This window comes from Trachurus trachurus (genome assembly GCF_905171665.1).
Source record: "Trachurus trachurus genome assembly, chromosome: 6".
Lineage (NCBI taxonomy): Eukaryota > Metazoa > Chordata > Actinopteri > Carangiformes > Carangidae > Trachurus > Trachurus trachurus.
Window position 1 is genome coordinate 68,904 of NC_139897.1, and position 20,751 is coordinate 89,654.

At 41.9% G+C, this 20,751-nt stretch overlaps 1 protein-coding gene across 3 annotated transcripts in view; it reads right to left on the reverse strand.

Annotated features, from left to right (window-relative positions):
• Window positions 1–1,141: 1,141 nt before the first annotated feature.
• LOC310987845 (alpha-1,3-mannosyl-glycoprotein 4-beta-N-acetylglucosaminyltransferase C-like) overlaps window positions 1,142–20,751 on the reverse strand; it is a 59,747-nt gene continuing 40,137 nt past the window's right edge. For all 3 annotated transcript variants that reach the window (XM_083974300.1, XM_083974302.1, XM_083974301.1), the window contains 3 exons: window positions 3,711–3,853; window positions 3,447–3,594; window positions 1,142–2,478 (listed from right to left, as the gene is read on the reverse strand). In XM_083974300.1, coding sequence (XP_083830426.1) covers window positions 1,313–2,478; window positions 3,447–3,594; window positions 3,711–3,839 — 1,443 coding nt within the window. In that variant the 5' untranslated portion in view covers window positions 3,840–3,853 and the 3' untranslated portion in view covers window positions 1,142–1,312. The remainder of the gene's footprint in view (window positions 2,479–3,446; window positions 3,595–3,710; window positions 3,854–20,751) is intronic.

Sequence of the window (20,751 nt, forward strand, 5' to 3'; positions counted from 1 at the left end):
TTACTTGGCTGTGTGTAGCCAATCATTTTACTATGGGCTAAGGCTACTATACTACGACGTCACACCTTGATGCACCAAAAAAGCGACAGTGGTGGACGACTACTCTCTTCACTGCAGGACGGAGAGATGTACCTACCTACAGCCATCAGGCTTTTTAATTCTTCTGCAAATGGTAGAAGAGCTACCAGACAAATGAATTCCCCCTTGAGGATTAATAAAGTAATTCTTATTTCTTATTTGCTGGCACACACCAAGAAGACTTCAACAGAGAAGAGGTATAATACTGATAATATTAAAAATATTCCTGACATTTAAAAGTACTAACCTGTAAAATGTTATAATATATCTGTTACACTTGCTGTTATAAGGTCACGTAAATAATTTGGAACATTTCTGTTAATTTGTATGACTCTGTTTTATACCTTTAATCCAGTGATCGGGACATATTTTCACCTTTACACAAGTCATACATTTACACAAGTCCCATCAACCAGAGGTATGGCTCCCTGTCCAGCTGTAAATTCTCCACCAGATGGCAGCACACAATGTCAAACAAAGTCTACAGACTACATGTATTTACAGTATGAGACCCTGGGCTGCTGAGGATTTTGACAAGATAAAGTATAAGGGTATCCATCTGTTTTGTTGTATCAGTTCCTCTATTTATGTAATCAAACATTTTAGTAGGAGGAAAAACATATGAATTTACCCTATTCAAGCAAATTATTAAGGGGCTTAATTTGATTTTAGCATTTTCAAAACATCTTTGAGAATGGAAATGGAGCTTCTGTATTATCAGGTTGAGGGTGCTCTGATTACTTTAAGCTAAGCTACTTACATATATTATCCTCAGAAGTGTTCATACATTTACAACTGAAAACATTAATTTAGGCAATCGTTCATTCATTTTCAGACTTTGAAACACAGGATGAAAAACAGCTATCCTTCAGTCTAGAGGCAGACCTGTTGGTGGCCATTCTAAGAGGTCCATAGTTTTAAGTGTTGATTCTGGAGAATTCTTGAAGGTGCTCTCGAGTTAAAGAGGGAAAAAACAAGATACCAGTCAGGTATGAACAATTTTATATACAGATTTTCTAAAAAGTAACATAGGTATAAAGACTCCATAATAAACAGATTGGTCATTTTAATACATCACCTTGAAAAGATACAGCAGGTCTCTGAACAACCCAAAAAAATATGGATCGTTTTGAAGTCACATAAGTAACCCAGAAATTAGTTCAAAATGAACGTGTAGCAACTGCATCCATAATTAGACCTGTACATGAAAATGATAACTTTAAACTGTCCTCAGTTACTTTAACGGACTCACTGACTGTGTGGTCCATAAACTGATAGTTCTTATGATGAGCCACTCTTTCTGACTGGCAGTAATGACTATTCGTACACACTCTATGTCAAAGCCGATCTTGTGATCCACATTGTTTACCTCAATGTTTCCACCTTTAAACTCCCCTAATGTGATGTAGGAGGCGCACTGCCTTCCCTGTTTAGTTTCCACTGACTTCTGTCCCACTTCAAGAGCTCCGTGATGAAGGATGTCATTCTCCCGATCCTCTGTGCCCGTAACTATTTTAATTCTACTGATTTTAATTGATTTGTTAAAGATTATGACAAAGAAATCTCCAGTGCAGGGAGGTTTCCCCCAGAAATATTCGTCAGTGATGCTACTGTATGCCTTTGAGGCATCATAGTTTTCAAAGACATTGATGTTTGTGTAAATGCTGGCAGGAGGGTTGTCAGGAATGTCTATGGAGTCTTCCTCAAAGTCGTCATCCTTAAGTTTGTTTTCTGCTCCTTTGTAAGACGAGTAGTAGCCCATGTGCTGGAACAGCGAGGGCTTGAAGCGGATCACGTCCTTCTGGGCCAGCAAACCCCTGAAGTGGATAAGCAGCCAGTCACAGGGCATTTCCTGGTAGAACATGAGGAGGAAATGAGCCAGGCGTGGCAGGTCTTTGGAGTGGTAGAGCTTCCCGATGTATCCCAGCTTGGAAAATTCCAGCATCACCCAGTAGGAGCCTTCCCTGGAGGTGATCACCTTCTTCAGCGCAGTCAGGAAGTTCCTGGAGCAGCGTACGTCATCCTCCAACATCATGTAGAAGTCAGAGAGGTTCGTGCAGAAGTTGAGGAGAAACGCATAGTCAATGTTCTGCTTGGATCGGAAACGGACCCGGTCCTCTGGATCATTGTAGTTCCTTTTCAACCCATCCAGAGATGGGTAATACTCCTCTGGAGTGTGGATCACCAGTAGGCGTCCAGCTATGATGTGGTGTGCAAACTTTCTAGTGATTTCCTGCACCAGGTTCTCACACCAGACCAGGTCAAAGTCTGCCAGATGGACCACGACAACAATCTCTTTCAGTTCCTCATAGCTGGACTGATCAAAGATGGATTTGATTGTCTCCAGGAGATAATTACCCTTTTTCCTCTTGACAGATGACAAACCAATGGTAAGGTACTCTGTGAACAGAAATATTTTGAGTCACTTATGAAATGAAAAGATTGCTTGTGATTAAAGGGATACGCCAACATTTTTTTGTGTGTGTCTTGCCTCACTCCCGAGTCCATGTCAACCAGATAGACACCATCCTTTCGACTGTGCCTGCAGTAACAAGGGAGATACGGGCAGAGCTGGCGCACCGCTAATTAGCTTAGCTCAAACGCTGGAAGTGCGTAGTGTTAGCCTGCCTCCACCTAAAGTCATCAGAGAAACTCTTCAGCATCTCTAAACAGAAACTGGCGGGCCGATCTTCGTCTCAGAGCTGACAAAACTCTCCGGTAAGGCATCTTGAGCGGTCAAATGCCGGTAACGGGACCAGATCGGTCAAAACGGAGGGTTCAAGCAAAGACGGTTTATTTTGGTTCAAGCTAGCTACATCGAGGGTAGGTTAGCTTCCTATTTCAAAGTAAAAGCACAAATTCTATCGTCATGGTTTTCTGTATGTAAAGGGCAACAGGTGTTTTATTTTGTGAAAGTAACCGGAAGTACGTTGGTCACAACGGCTAGCTTGAGTAGCGCCGAATTTGTCCGAACAAAATAGTAAACAGCTGGTATTTAGACAAATTAACGACACACTGCTGATCTAAACGGCTACTTTCTCACCTAAAAATGTTTGAAATGTCAATAAAGTGATATATTTACAGAGTTTAGAGCTAAAATGAAATCAGCTTCTGACTGCTGATTTCGGCTCGGGTAGGAGGCAGGCTAACACTACCTATACACTTCCAGTGTTTGAGCTAAGCTAATTAGCGGTGCACCAGCTCTGCCCGTATCTCCCTTGTTACTGCACGCACAGTCGAAAGGATGGTGTCTGTCTGCCGGTCATGGACTCGAGAGTGAGGCAAGACACGAAAAAAAAAAATGTTGGCGTATCCCTTTAAATATGTTCAGACCTCAGAAACGTTATCACTTTGTTAAAAATACCTACTTTTACGTGGTAAAGGAATTCCTGCCAGATAGCGATAGGTGACATTGATGGTCCCAGAGGAATTGGACAAGTCTCTGAACGTGTGGACGTATCTCTCAGAATTCTCAGGATGCATTAGCGTCTCTCCCAGCTGTCTTTTATCAGCCTCCTAGAATTATCCACATGCACACGGAGCAAAAAGCAAAATGCCAAAAGCCAACATCACACACAAGAATTCAGGCATTATTATTATGCTTTGATACATTTCAAAGGGGGAAAACCTACTAGCACATATCCATCATCCATATAAAGGTTGAAAAAGAGGAGAAAGATGATGAGGAAGCTGAAGAATGGAAACATGGATCGTTTCCTGAAACACCTCATCTTGTCCACAGACTTCCACATCAGCCTCATGATCACACACCTCCCTGCAGGAAATCAGAGACAGGCAGAGAGATGTGGATTGAAATGAAATGAAAATGGATGGGTTTGCACACAGGGAAATTTGAAAAAGGTTACGACAGTGTTTTTCAACCTTGGGGTCGGGACCCCAAGTGGAGTCGCCTGGAATTAAAATGGGGTCACCTAGCTGAAATGTCTAGTAATTGAAAAAAAAAAAACAGATTAAAATATGTAACGGAGGTCCGCGGTATAGTCACAGTCACGAGGTACCAGTAAGAAAGACGTGCTAATCCACTGGTGGTCATTGACCTCTTGGCGAAACGATTAGCAAACAGCCACATGTATTTTTTTTTTTTTTTTTTTAAGTATATTTTTAGGCTTTTTTTGCTAGCACAGTGAGATAGACAGGAAAGGGGGAGGCAGAGAGTGGGGGAATGACATGCAGGAAAGGTCTGCCCGACGCGGGATTCGAACCGGGGACACCTGCGTTGATGACTGTTGCCTCGACATGGGGCGGCCGCTTTAACCACTGCGCCACGCACCGCCCCACATGTATTTTTTAACAAATTATTATTATTTTTAAAATTATGATTAAAAACACAACACACAATCTTAAACAACTGTATTCTATACTTTCACTTTCTCGAATATAAATCGAGTTCAAATAAAATATGCAGTAGGCCTATAAAAATATGAGCTGGCACATCTTGATTGACGGCCGCGATCACACGCAGTCACGTGATCGCGAGGTCGCCAGAAATTTATGATGTCAAAATGGGGTCACAAGCCAAAAAAGGTTGGGAACCACTGGGTTAGACTGATGTGTGGAGGCTCAGACTCAACAACCTGACAAACAGGTCCACAGACATTCCTGTTTCCTCAGGCCTATAAACAGTAGTAGTGTGTGTCTGTCAAGGCACTCTTTTTTGTTTTCTTGATCATCTTCCAACTATAACACCTGCAGCCTGAGGGAAAGATAAAGGAGACAGGTTTGTGACTGCAGGGTTGCACACTCGATAACTACACCTGCTAAGTCTGACTGTGGAAAATAAATGAGTTTGTGCACATGACCACCTACACCGTCATAAAAGTCTGACCCTACATAGATTTTGAGGTTATGACATTGTTTTTTTAAGATTATGTGTAGACCTCTGTCGATGGAATAACGAAAACCTCACCACCTGCTGTTCTCAGAAAATATGAACAAGGTAGTTTAGAGCTGATGAGAAAAAGGTCTCAGAGAGTATCACAGTACTGAAACAGTGAGTTAATTAGTTAATCGGTTTAAAACCGAATGAACAGTTTTGAAAGATGGTTAGATATTCATTTCAATTATCAAGCAAAATTCACTAGTTTGTTAAATGTGAGAATATGTGCTGCCTTTCTTTCTTTTATTCAACTGAATGTCTCTTTGCAGTGCTTTGATCAGAATATTTACAGTTAGTTTTACAGATCTATGACCTACAGCATATAGATTCTGAAATCAGTTTTATAAATTGCATAATCAAAGTTACAAAAGAGCTTTATACATCATTCTAGAAACACAGTGGGTCAGATCTGGCCTTTCTTTAAAAGATATGGAGAAACTGACTTGTGTCTTCATGTGTTTCATGTGTTTAATACAATAGATTTGACGTGTTTCTACTATTTTTAAAGCTGAAATTGTTCAGCTTGCCTGTCTTTATGCTCCTATTTACTTAGATCACCGAGGGCCGAAGATTTGGAACATACAAGATCTTACCTCTTTATTACTCTTTTATTGCTCTATGTGTTCTGTCTTAACTTTTCTTGTGAAAAAAAAACAACTTCAACTAATATTATTATATGACATGGATAACTTAAATGCTTATTATAACGTATTACAACAAATATGTACAGCTGAACTCCAATGTCATCTGGAAAACAATTACTATTTTGTCACATTATTAAGACTAAATGACTGAATCATCAAAACAGGAACCAGGTCATTAGATACAGCAGAATTGAATGTTTTAGCAATCAGTTTTCTATCGCTGTAAGAAAGACATGGAAATGTTTGACAAAACTGAGGGAATGATAAGAAAGTCAAATGATAACTGTCTGTGGGTTCATCTCTATCAGCAGTTTCTTTTACATTACTCACTGTCATTTGGTCCATTGTTGGTAGAAAGTGATTGATTGGGGAGTCTGTCTCCATATATAATTCAAAAGTCATAAGAGCCCTTAAGTGTCAGTGAGTCCCAAAACTGGGTGGACATTCCTCTGTTAAGCTGATGAGGTACTGAGCATGGCAGATGTGGCCAACAGCACTGCAAAGATACTGAAGGCTGACTTCAATATTTATCATTGGATTAAGCAAAGTGATTGCCAATAATGAGCCATTTTGATTTGATTTTGATTGTTAATTTCACTGTTCACAAAGGAAAACATCAGTCATCTGTACAGCCTGTGTGCAGCTGTCACAAGCCAGTAAACACCAGTGACATCGTGAGATAGAAAACAAATGGCCTCAGCCTGAGGTGTCGACAGTGCTTTCACTGAAGAGAAAATCCTGCTCAGTCTCTGTCCTACTTGGAACCTCTTCTAAAAAACTACTGATCCCACGACACCCTCCTTAACTCTGATGTTGCTCAACACCAAAACAAAGCCTTCGATGTTGGAAAGCGGGAGCTCCCCAGCGATGGGGACAATTCCAGCACAGACTCATGCCCTTGCCGCTGGGCGCAATAACTCAATAAACAACTTATTATTCATCACGCAAGCTCCATTTTGGGGCAATAACCGTCTGCCATTTGCCAGAGAAGTAAGTGGTTTGTGCTTCTTCAACGCTGGCACCTGGGAGATGAGTGGCTAAAGGCAACACAGTGACAGCTGTGAGTCAATGTTATTAAAGACCTCACAAAAGCGATACGCACGCCATCATTTGAGATGGCAGCCCGAAATCAGATGTTTAGACGAAGAAGAAGGTGAAATAATGGCCACGTTTTCTCTGTGAGAGAAAATACTGGCAAGAAATTAGATTTTCATTTGTTTTCTTGGAGCAAATCTAAACAACAAACAATCCTCCAAGAGGTCACGTACATTTCTCTGGTAATGAAAGTACATCTATGAATAAATAAGCACCATTTGTTGGGCATGTTTGCTTTTCAGTTTAAAATGCTGAGTTTTTTGTTTTGTTTTTACCTCAGAAAATTATCTGTGTCTGCCTGGCAAGCTCATTTCTGACTGAAGTCAATTTAGATTAGAGTTAGTGAAATAATAGGAGGAATACTAATGAGTTCCAGGATTAAATATTGTTACATGTCCTATAGGAGGTTTTTGGTGGACATTAAATACAGTCTCTCCAGACCAGAAACCAGAGGAGATTTGTCGGTTTTTTCACAAATCTTTTGTTTTGCAAAAATAAACTCCTCAGAAAAGGGAATTACAACAGATGGTAATATTAGTACAAATCTGCATCTCCTGGTATGGTCAAAACTGACACAGTACAGGCAAAGACAGGCTGACTCTTATAGCTACCAGCATGAATATATGAATTCATTTCTAAAACCAGTTGGTCAAAACTAAATCATAACTTTATTCATTATAATAGGCTATATCCCCTGTGTACCGCTTTCATTCTCATTCAAGCTTTTTTCTCTGCTCCTGTTCCTTCATCTCATCAGTTAACTGTTAATAATCGGTTATGAGCATCGGTTATCGGTCAGAATTCAAAATGTGTATCCTTAATTGGGAGTCCATGGTCCAGTCCATTACATTTTCTTCATAAAAAAGTGCAACACCTGCAATTTGTAATAACTGATGCAAAATGTGGCAGATTATTACAAAATACGGCGTTATTACATAATGACGTGAAATTGTATTACATTTTTACATAATGTGGCATTATTAAATAATGTGGTGTTACAAGAGTGTTTGTCATGATGTAACAAGGACAGAGAAAACAGCTTGAATTACAATATGGAACCACAAGGACAGTCACTACTAAGATGCATTAAAAATGTCTCATTCATGTTTTTCCAGACGGTCTCTACAGGTGAAGGATCTTAAAAAGACGATTACTACGTAGATCTGAGCAGTAATGCTGATGATGGGAGGCCTGCAGCAGCCCGAGTGGAAGATAAAGGAGACATGTTTGTGACTGCAGGGTTGCAGAGTCAAACCTAGACCTGCTAAGAAAGTCTGATTGTGGAAAATGAATGAGTGATGCTTCAAATTCAATGACGTCTAATCAAGGTGCCCTTCAGCAATGCACTTAATCCCCTTTTGTGGCAGCAGCAGCTGCTATCTCTCTACCATGAACAGACCATAGTTGTACTACGAGGCTCCCAGGTGGTAATGTGTGTAACTGTCCGAACTGCTGAAACAGAATATGCCTGCTCAGCAAAACAGCTTTTCTTGAATAAAGGATAAGAATATGTATGGTTCATCACATTCATTTCTTTAACATTTATATTTGTGTATAGGATCTATCACTGAAAGGATGAGGCTGTCGTTGCTCTTCATTATTCTTCTAATGAATTAAAGTCCTGTGTGTGGCTAACCCTCTGACACCTGCTGTGAACTTGTTATGGGATGTAGATTAATACACATGTGGTGCTGCTGGACAGTGAGAGTGACACTGATTTAAAGTACACTATTTTTTGTTCATGGCCATGGATGAATGTGAGTCACTTGGAGCTCTTGGGACAAAAGCACAACATATAGACTAACAGGCTCTCCAAGATGACCAGAGCAGGGAAGGTAATTGGCAGGTCACACAACCAGTTTTGTGATATATGACAGTGCTACCTATAGGAAAGCCAAACACATCATTTGCAGATATCTCGGATCTATTACAGTCAGAGTTTGAGCAGCTCATTGATTCACAGCACTGGGGTCAGAACTGTTTTCCCCTGTCAAACAGTCATTCAACCCAGACACTTGTTATTTCAGCAGATTTCCTCTATGGCTGCTACCTGCTCACCTGCACTGCTGCATGTTGTATGTTCCACTTAGCTGGGCAATAAAGTCAATCAATCAATCAATCAATCAATCAATCAATCAATCAATCAATCAATCAATCAATCAATCAACCAATCAATCAATCAATCAATCAATCAATCAATCAATCAATCAATCAATCAATCAATCAATCAATCAATCAACCAACCAATCAATCAATCTGCTTCGAAAGGACTTAAAAGAATAGTTCACCCAAAATTCAAATAGCACTCATTATGTACTCACCCTCATGTGGACTAAGGGCTGGGAGAAGTTTCAGAGTCCTCCGTAGCTTCTCTGAGTTACAGGGGGTCTCGGTGTAGCAGTGCATGTCCATATAACGGTTGCAAATGGATACCAACTGTCTTCGTAACAAAAAGACACACCAAAAAACATCCAAATACCTCCATGCTGCTCGTATGTAATGTCCGTCTTGTATTGAAGCCCCGAAATGCGAAATTGTTCCGAAAAAAATTAAATAAGTCTATATTTCAAGCTTGTTTGTGTCGCGAGATTTGGACGGACCAGGAAGAGGAGCTTCCGCTACAAACAAGCTTGAAATATAGACTTATTTAATTTTTTTCGGAACAATTTCGCATTTCAGGGCTTCAATACAATAGTATTTGGATGTTTTTTGGTGTGTCTTTTTGTTACGAAGAAAAGTGGTATCCATTTGCAACCATCATATGGACATGCAGTGCTGCACGGAGCCCCGCTGTAACTTAGAGAAGCCACGGAGGACTCTGAAATTTCTCCCAGCCCTTAGTCGACATGAGGATGAGTAGATAATGAGTGAAATTTCAATTTTGAGTGAACTATCCCTTTAAGGACCAATCCTTGGCTTTGGTTTGTTAATGGACTGTGCTGGCATCACGGGCTGTATATCTCCAGCCCATCTCACCAACTGTGTCTGTGATTTAGTTTTTGTTTTCTGCACCTCTGAATTCTTCTTATCTATTTGTTACTGTTGTTGCATTCTTAACAAGAGCTTAACATTGAGGGTCTTTTTTCAACGTAAGCTAAATGTACTCTCATTCAAAGTCAACTTCCACCTGAACAGTAACAGTGCAGTGTATCTGCAGTCAGATGGTTTCAGCTCTGTTGAGAGATCATCACAGCGTCAAGGTGCTTGGGAATTTGTGCCACCGGCTGCTGATAGCTTTTTCTTTTTTAATCCCCTCTAGTTTATGAACTTCACACAGTCTTGTGGAACTCTATGAATATAATTGAATATACAATGTGCGGCTCAGACACTATATCCAGCTGTTTTTCCTCCACTCTGCCTCTGTGGGCCCCGGGCAGACAACTAATGTGGGTCAAAGCACTGACTGCTGAGGAGAGCCCATCCTCATTACAATTGCCACCACTGGGACTGAGAAAGCCTTTCATGTTCTTCTTTGGCCTGAAAGGTAAATACACTCCAGATGCAATGCAGATGCAATGCAATTTACATGTACTGCAGGCCTACTGCACAAGCTTTAGAAGTAGAGCATTATGTCTGCTCTGGGCTAAAGCCTCCTTTCATCATGAAGACTGTGCACTGCACTTTGCAGTCCACTGATTACAGAGATCTGATTCAAACAATGTCAATGATAATGTGAAAGGCCTCCAAGACTCAACGTGCACGAGGATCTCAAAACTGCTATGAGTTTAGTTATGAGTTTGTCCAAGAAGGTTTGAAAAGATTTGTTTCTTCTCACAGGAACCAAAGAGCCAAGGCGTGATACATCAGTCAGACTGACTTACCAGACTACACTGTAAACCCCGATAAGTTCAGTTAACTCAAAATAATTGTTGAAACTGATTACATACATTTTTGAGTTAAAAAAGCAATCTTGATTAAGTATGCTTTACTTGTAACCCAGTGGGGGAGTAAAAAACGCGACTAAAAATGATGCAGGTAAACCAGAGTTACACCATGGCTACCCGGGGCTAGCGATAGCGACACCGCTAACCAATGGGGGCAATTCTTTCAACCACAACAAACACTCAAAAAACAATCAAATATCTATGGTTCATGACTGGAATCCTTAGAGACACCACTGAACTCATATAGTGTACAGTATAAACAGTATAAACTTTGTGTTTTTGCATGTAGCCACTCACCTCAGACAGCCCAACTCTGAAACGTCCTGGAAAGACGTTACTATCCCATCGCAGAGCGCCTGCTCTCCCCGCCACAGAAACAAACACTTTTTCCTTGTTGTGGTGATTTCTTTATAAAAATAAACGGTGTAGCAGTGCAGTGGTAATGTCTAAAATATCCCCAACCGTTTATTTTTGTAAAGAAATCATCACAACAAGGAAAAAGTGTTTGTTTCTGTGGCGGGGAGAGCAGGCGCTCTGTGATTGCTTAGTAATGTCTTTCCAGGATGTTTCAGAGTTTGGCTATCTGAGTGAGTATGCAAAAACACATTGGCTACTGTTTATACTGTACACTATATGAGTTCAGTGGTGTGTCATAAGGATTCCAGTCATGTACCATAGATATTTGATTGTTTTTTGAGTGTTTGTTGTTGTGGTCGAAAGAATTGCCCTCATACTTAAACTTTGTCGCTATCCCTAGTGCCGTCTAGCCATGGTGTAACTCCGGTTTACTTGCCTCAATTTTAGTCGCGTTTTTTGCTCCAACCAACACTGGGTGACCATCAGGAAAACAATTTAGAGGTCAAAAATGACCGGTACCTCTCCATTCAGCATGGATTTCTGGTTGGGGTGGACAGTTATTTTCCTGGTGGCAGTTACATTGTTGACACACTTCCTACACATGCACATTCATGTCCACATCCTTCTCTTGAGTGCAGTCTCGCAGCATCTAGACTCAGCTTCCTGTTCTGTTGGAACACACCTGTTTATTGCTGCATGGAAAAAGATGACCTCTTCCTAACATAGCCACAAAAGCAAACTGAGAGCAAAGCAGCCTGAACACAAATACAAAGAAAATCAATTACAAACAAAAGACATTAGAAGGTAAAAGAACAATTTTAACAGCCACAAGAGTGAGCTAAGAGTTGTGTGTAGTGTTTGCTTTTATAAGGGTTGCTGTGAGTTTGACTGGGGCCAGAATTAAAGTTGATGCATGGATCCAGACTCAGAGGAAAATGTTAATAGAGTTCAGAGAGAGTGAGCGGTGGAATCATCAGCAAGTAAACAGCATTTCTTCTGGAAGAAAGCAAATGTTCTTGCCTCCAGCTGGGAGTTTTACTGACTGAATCTCTGTCTGGTTCGATGTGTTTACTTATTCATCAAGGAGGAGGGGGGCAGCGAGTTTCTCAGACTCCAGGTTCCTCCTGCTGCTGGACAAGAGGGGAGACCCAATTAAATATGCTTGGTAACAGGATTGACTGCAAGACCTGTGCCAAATATTCACATTCACACACGCTGGATGTTTGGTTGTCAGCATGCAGAGATGATGCGACTCTCTCAGTAGAGAAGAGATTAAAGTCTGTCGCAGATTTTGGCCTTACTGTGAGTGTTCCAACAGAAAGAGCATCTTTCAACCCTCCGTCCAACTAACAAGAGCGTGGACAAACTTGTGATCCCTTATTCTACAGCATGTGTTTGACTTCGCCAAGTAATGTCCAACACAGCATATCAGTTTGTACAATAAATTCCTGGTGAAATTTGTTCACAGCTATTTTAATAGCTCTATAATAATTTATTTTAGTGCCCAGCTGGTGGTGCTAGATGAAAGGTCAAGAGAACATCAAAGTTAGAGGGTGTCAACCTTTGGGGATGATGAATGTCTGTCATCTCATGGTTATTTCAAAGGAGGTTAAATCGAAAGCAACTGAACTTAGTTATTTGTCTAGGAAGACGTTTCACCTCTCATCCAAGAGGCTTCATCAGTTCATGTACGCAGCTGACCAGGCTGGGACTGGTCCAACTATCTGGTGTGGAGACTCACTATTTAACCTCTTGTGTGGGCGTTTCACAAGGGTGATGATGTCACTGGTTCCCTTTTTTGTGCTCCAAGTGCCAACGACAGTAGTTGGAGTGACAGTCGTTGGTGGGAAGTTGGTTTCGACTTCGTTAGTGCCCTATTGTGTTCTAACGACAGTCGTTGGAGTCACTTGCCACTTGTGAACAGTGGTTGTTCTTTGAGGCTAGATTGTTGAGTCTCCTGGGAAGGGATGAAAGGGCAGCATTGTAAATTGGGGATAGGTGGTGTCTCAGACCTCCTCCCCTGTTGAGGGTTGGTTTTTCTACTTTTACAAAAATGGCTTCTTTAACTCCTCTTTCAAACCATCTGTCCTCTCTGTCTAGGATTTGGACATTGCTGTCCTCAAAGGAGTGGGCTTTCTCCTTGAGATGTAAATGAACAGCAGAGTCCAGTCCTGAGGAGTTTGCTCTCCTGTGTTGGGCCATGCGTTTATGCAGTGGTTGTTTTGTTTCTCCAATGTAGAGGTCTTTGCATTCCTCGTTGCATTGGACTGCATACACCAGATTGCTTTTGTGGGTGTGTGGTGTTCTGTCCTTGGGATGTACCAGTCTCTGTCTGAGTGTGTTGCTGGGTTTGAAATACACAGGGATACGGTGTTTGTTAAAGATCCTCCTGAGTTTTTCTGATACTCCAGACACATATGGAATGACTATGTTTTTTCTCTTGTTTTGTCTTTCTTTCTCAACCACTTTGCTGGTTTTCTTTCTGGAAGCAGCTGCAGTTTTCACTAGGGATGGGCATTTCGACTAATTTACTAATCGTGTAACCGAAGCTGGTACTAATCGGGTAATCGAGTACTGTAATAAAAAATAAAATGACGTCATGTCTGACGGACAGAGCGCAGCCGGTGCATAAATGCGCTCTGTCCGTCAGACAGTCCGCATTACTGACACAGCGTCGTCACACACAATGTCAGGTGGATAATAAGAGTAGAGACTGGAGTTTAAGATGCACATACGAGGCAGATGTGCATCTTTATGCCGGGGAATAAATGCGCTACATGCGCTCTGAGCGCTGAGTGCAGCGCATTTATGCCGCGGCTGCCACGGAGGAGAAAACTTTTTTTTTCTTTTCTTTTTTAAATCATTAGCGGTGCTTATTTATTAGTCCACACTACACATGTTGGTGCCTTCGGTCCTCTCTGCCTCGCATCGTTTCAGGAAATAACAGGGAAGGTTTCAGAGTGTTTGTAAAGTGAAAGTATATTTTCTACCAGACTTGAGACCTGTCGTCTCCCTCCCGACGGCGTACGTCGCCGAGGGAGGGAGGGAGGGAGAATTATTGTAAAAGGTTTGAAAGTCCGAGGCTCGATCCAAAAACGCTTTTACACAGCAGAAAATCACGTTGCTTGATCCGAAACTGTTTAACACTACAAAAAGCCGAACCAGGGCATGATAATGTAGTTTGATCCGACACTAGATAGCGCTCTGACGTGCCGTTTTTTTTAATCCTCGGGTACCCGAGTAATAAATTCATAACCGAGTAGCAGATTGCTACTCGAGTACTCGAGTACCCGGGTAACCGTGCACATCCCTAGTTTTCACAAAGGTCCAGTTAGGGTAACCACAAGTTGTGAGGGCGCCTCTCAGGTGCTTGTGTTCTGCCCCTTGGGCCTGTGAGCTGGTGGGCACGTTATCAGCTCTGTGTTGCAAAGTTCTGATAACACCAAGCTTATGTTCCAGAGGGTGGTGAGAGTCGAAAAGTAGATATTGGTCTGTATGTGTGGGTTTTCTGTATACCCCAATGTGGAGGCTCCTGTCCTTGTTCATATGGACGTCACAATCTAAGAAAGGCAGACTATTGTCCTTGACATCCTCTCTGGTGAACTTGATGTTTTTGTCCACTGAGTTAATGTGTTCGGTAAAAGCTTGCACTTCTTTGGTTTTGATTTTAACCCATGTGTCGTCCACATACCTGAACCAGTGGCTCGATGTTGTTCCTTCAAAGGAGTTTAAAGCCTTGTTCTCTACCTCCTCCATGTACAGATTTGCCACAATAGGGGATACTGGTGAACCCATGGCACAGCCGTGTTTTTGTCTTAGATTTTTCTTAGATTGTGACGTCCATATGAAAAAGGACAGGAGCCTCCACATTGGGGTATACAGAAAACCCACACATACAGACCAATATCTACTTTTCGACTCTCACCACCCTCTGGAACATAAGCTTGGTGTTATCAGAACTTTGCAACACAGAGCTGATAACGTGCCCACCAGCTCACAGGCCCAAGGGTCAGAACACAAGCACCTGAGAGGCGCCCTCACAACTTGTGGTTACCCTAACTGGACCTTTGTGAAAACTGCAGCTGCTTCCAGAAAGAAAACCAGCAAAGTGGTTGAGAAAGAAAGACAAAACAAGAGAAAAAACATAGTCATTCCATATGTGTCAGAAAAACTCAGGAGGATCTTTAACAAACACCGTATCCCTGTGTATTTCAAACCCAGCAACACACTCAGACAGAGACTGGTACATCCCAAGGACAGAACACCACACACCCACAAAAGCAATCTGGTGTATGCAGTCCAATGCAACGAGGAATGCAAAGACCTCTACATTGGAGAAACAAAACAACCACTGCATAAACGCATGGCCCAACACAGGAGAGCAAACTCCTCAGGACTGGACTCTGCTGTTCATTTACATCTCAAGGAGAAAGCCCACTCCTTTGAGGAGAGCAATGTCCAAATCCTAGACAGAGAGGACAGATGGTTTGAAAGAGGAGTTAAAGAAGCCATTTTTGTAAAAGTAGAAAAACCAACCCTCAACAGGGGAGGAGGTCTGAGACACCACCTATCCCCAATTTACAATGCTGCCCTTTCATCCCTTCCCAGGAGACTCAACAATCTAGCGTCAAAGAACAACTACTGTTCACAAGTGGCAAGTGACTCCAACGACTGTCGTTAGAACACAATAGGGCACTAACGAAGTCGAAACCAACTTCCCACCAACGACTGTCACTCCAACTACTGTCGTTGGCACTTGGAGCACAAAAAAGGGAACCAGTGACATCATCACCCTTGTGAAACGCCCACACAAGAGGTTAAATAGTGAGTCTCCACACCAGATAGTTGGACCAGTCCCAGCCTGGTCAGCTGCGTACATGAACTGATGAAGCCTCTTGGATGAGAGGTGAAACGTCTTCCTAGACAAATAACTAAGTTCAGTTGCTTTCGATTTAACCTCCTTTGAAATACTATGACCTGGACAAATGAGAATATGCACCGGCTTATCTCATGGTTAGACATTTTACCCCTGAGTAAAGTCATCAACAAACAAACAGCTGATATTTCATTTATGTGCATCGGTGCCAATAAAGCTACTGCCAACCAGTGAGCTCCTGGTTATTTAATGCAGTGTTTCAATAAACTAATGTGTAGCAGCAACCAGACACCAGACTGTTCCTACTCTGGGACCTTCCAAAATCAGAGTGTAAAGGGCCTCACACATTTCTAATTTTATCAATAAACTTATCGTTCAAGACTTTCAGCAAGTGCTGCACATATTCATATTCATTCATGCGTCAGCACAATCTCAGCAAACCGTTTAAGTCAATCAATAAAGACATATATCCCATGAAAAAACAAAAACTGGACATTGATTTTTTTTTTTCATATTCTTGTAATTAAACTCAACCCAGAAAATTGCATTTCTCTGTTTGGGTTGTTCTCTGAGTGATTTGAATTTTCTATCTTTATCTGTTCATGAGTTTTTCTCCTTCTCTGCAGTTATATTCATGGGGGTTATGTTGTCTGCTCTGGTTCAACTCACATAACTCATCTGACCCCTCGGTCTGTGCTCTCCGTGTCTAAGATCACATACGGCCAACGAAGTCAGGTGACTACATCATTCGCAAAGACTGTGGATGACAAACGATCATAAACAGACAGAATGCAGCCATGTGGCAGAAAACTTTAAAGCCCCAGTGTGTAACTTATTTGGCTTTTTATTAGCAAAAATCAAATATGTCTTTCATAAATACGTATTTCACTGAAGTCGAATCACACCCGCATACAAATGAAAGCTTTCTGGTACCTTAGAATGAGTTGTTACAAGTCGTTACAAATACATAAGTGGGCGACGCACTGAACCGAGGCGGCCATGTTGCATCGCCATTTTTTACGTTGAGTGGCAGCGTGACCGTAGGTAACCATAGAAACTCAGCGGAGCTGTGGGCCCGGCCTGTTAAAACTGTCACCACTGTGTAGTGTGAGGAAGGACGGAGGCACTGGTGTTGCATTCAGGTGCAGTCAGGCAGACGGCCGTCGGCAAACCAACCGGATGTCATTTTACTCCACCAGAGAAAGACGGTAAAACGTGGGTCAGGTAAACAATACCACATCACCATGACAACATATTGTCAGGCCTGTATTGTTTTGCCTCGTGCTGGTGGACCACTTGTTTACATAGACGCTTGTTTATCCTGTTACATGCAGCGTCCGTTGTCTGTCTGACGTCTGCCCCATTTCACGTGAATGCAACATCAAGAATACGTTCAGATATGCAACCGCACCACTAGATGGGGGGAATTCCTACATATTATACCTTTAATATGAGTCGCTCACATGCGTGTGTTAATGTGTGTGGGCTCATTGAAAAGCACGCTTATATTCATACGGGCTTGTCTGGAAGCATACATACACTTTCTCAACCAGCTTTTTCTTTTTCCAGCTTCATGTGACGTCACAACCGAGCTGAAAAGAGGACAATTTGGATGAGAAGCAGGAAGGGGCAGGAAGTGTGGGATGTTGTAATGGTGAGAGTCATTCTGAAAAATATGGTCATCTTCTTAAAATGAACTGCCTTTGATAACATTTTCTCTTCATGATTTATTCAGGAAAAGTTGGCAGGCATGCTGTTTCCACAACATCTGGCATCAGCTGTGGTGCTGCCAAGGACGACCAGCAACTCAGGTCAGGTGAGAGGCTTGTAATGTTTCATCTTGTCTGGTGTCATTCTACTGTTTCTGACTAAAGTTTCAGACGTATTGGGTTTTCTGGTGGTCACAGACAGTAAGAGGTTGTTTATATACAGTATTACACACACACACACACACACACAAACACACACACACACACACACACACACACACACACACACACACACACACACACACACACACACACACACACACACACACACACACACACACACACACACACACACACAGTTAGGTGAGTGTTACCACATGTGGACAGTGTCCTGCAGTAGTAGAGATTCTCACATCCTTTACTTAGAAGATGGAACAGGATGTGTCTGTTCCATGTTTTAATTGTAAAAGCTACTTCAGTTTCGTCAAATTGTGGAAAGTTACTGCTACATGAACAAAACTAAGCACTGAATGAAAAATAGTAGAGGTTGATAAATGTTATATGCAGAGAATTATTAGATTGTATTCTGAAAAGTAGAAGAAAGAAAGGGGAGAGGATAAATCAAGGAAAATTAAATAAAGTTAGGAAAAGTGAAAAGGAAACAGATGAAGACAGCAAAGCAAAGAAAGAAGGACTACGGCAAATACAGAGGGACACTGCTCTTTTAGAGATTTACTGAGTTTATGTCATTTAATCAAAGTAAAAAACTAATGAAAAGATCCGCACACCTTTAAGCTCCCTTTTAAAATATTTATTAAACTGTGTGTAATGTTTCGAGCTGGGTTTTTTTTAGATCCAGCACTCTGTTATATTTAAAACCTACAATATTTCCTGAAAAACAATGAGGTAAATGTCTCACTGATTATACAAAATACTAAATGGAATAGCACTTCAACATTGCACCCAATAACATATGTGAGAGTCTCGGAGCAGTGGAGCTTGAACAGGAATTATCCATAGTGTCAGTTTTACCCTCTTGGCCGGTCAGGCACCGGGTCTGAGGGCATCGCTGCAGTAATCACTGGGGCTGAGGGTTTATCAGGCTGGCTACCGATAAAGGGTGTCAGTGCTCTGTCCCACCGCCCCCACATCCTGCAGCAGTGAAGACTTTTAAAGATATACTCTTTTTTAATTAACAATGAGCAAAAGTTTAGTCATTAGTGTATGATGAGCAGCAGTTCAGCTGCTGAGACGAGCAGAATACTTCAGTATTTTCATATCAGGCATATGATTTAATTTATTGTCATTTTAGATTTAATTCCAAAGAGATATTATTAAAAGGTATAATGTGTAGGAATTACCCCCATCTAGCGGTGCGGTTGCATATTGGAACGTATTCTTGATGTTGCATTCACGTGAAATTGGGCAGACGGCAGACGGACGACAGCCGCTGCACGTAACGACATAAACAAGCCTCTATGTAAACAAGTGGTCCGCCAGCACGAGGCAAAACAATACACGTGACAATATGTTGTCATGGTGATGTGGTATTGTTTACCTGACCCACGTTTTACCGTCTTTCTCTCGTGAAGTAAAATGACATCCGGTTGGTTTGCCGACGGCCGTCTGCCTGACTGCACCAGAATGCAACATCAGTGCCTCCGTCCTTCCTCACACTACACAGTGCTGACAGTTTTAACAGGCCGAGCCCACAGCTCCGCTGAGTTTCCGTGGTTACCTACGGTCACGCTGCCACTCAACGTAAAAAATGGCGATGCAACATGGCCGCCTCGGTTCAGTGCGTCGCCCACTTATGTATTTATGAAAGCAATATTTGATTTTTGCTAATAAAAAGTCAAATAAGTTACTTACTGGGGCTTTAAGTTTATTAACAAACATGTGGAAATGCAGCCTTTTTGGCCAGAAAGTGACTGATACACCTGAAAAGACAAGTATCCAAAATACAGAGGCTGGTCAGAGCAGAGATGCTGTCACTGACTTGCTTGCATTCAGAGAGTTTTTTGCTGCAAAGAAAAGCAACTGCAGACACTTGTAGTTAATGTTTTATGAGCTATAACAGCAGAATGCTTCCCAGCACTCCCATTACCCTCACTGATATACTGAGACGAGAGAATAGAAACACTTGTCATTACAACACAGTTCAAGTCAAGAGGACAACAAACATTGTGTTCTGAAATGAAGAGCTGGGTTAACACCTCTCTCAAACTGAACACTAACATTCACGAAGGAGGATTTGCTGCTGCAGCACCACTGTATTACACTGAATAAGGTTTAGGCAATAAACTGGAAATTGATTGTAATTGAGGGACTTATGCCTTCTAGTTGGAGCAGGGATTTAAACCAGCAACCTTCTCCTCTCAGATGTCAGAACAGAAGCTCCTGCTGAGGCATCGGCTAACTACTGATCAACCTGGGTGGAAATGTATTTTTGTGGCCAAGCACTCTGACTCATTAATGATTAATTGGCAGAGCAGTGTCTGCTGAGAGCGGATTCTTGGCATTTAGATGGGAGGAAGACTACAGTAAACACATTTTCAAGTGCTGCTCTGTTCTCCACATATAATCAATTTTCTCCTGTTATTACATTTCACTTGCTGTGGGGCAATTGGGTGAATGGCTATGATATCACTCAGGACTTGCCAATAATACGCTTCTATCAGCGAGATCGCACCATCAGGGCACTGGGATGTGTCTGAGCCACATTTCCATTAACAAACAGCCCTCCTGTGAGAAGTCAACAATGCCCCAAGGAGAGGCTCACGCTATTTGTCACTCTGAACATATGACACTGCGTGTTGCATCAATGCAAAATATGTACTATCATCCTGCAGGGGGATCTGAAATGAAACTGCCTGAGAGGGAGATGGAGAAATGATGAAGTATTCTCAAAGCTCATCAGTTCCTCTCAGCTCTGTGGGAACAGGGGAAATCTGTGTTAAAGCAGACAGCTGTAAAGACAGCAGTCTCTTTGCCACTAGTTTGGGAGGTACACATATGAGAAATGGAGAGATTTTAGAGATGCAGCAGAATATGGGGGAGAAGATGTTGGTCTCCATGGCGACAAGTGTAGTGGAAACATCAGTGTGAGCTCAGCGGCAGAGTGACACCGAGACACCCTGAATGTTTGTGACTCTGAAGCGGTAGCGCTCGCTGTAAAGTCATCCCACAGTCTACAGAGAGAGACGGGAAG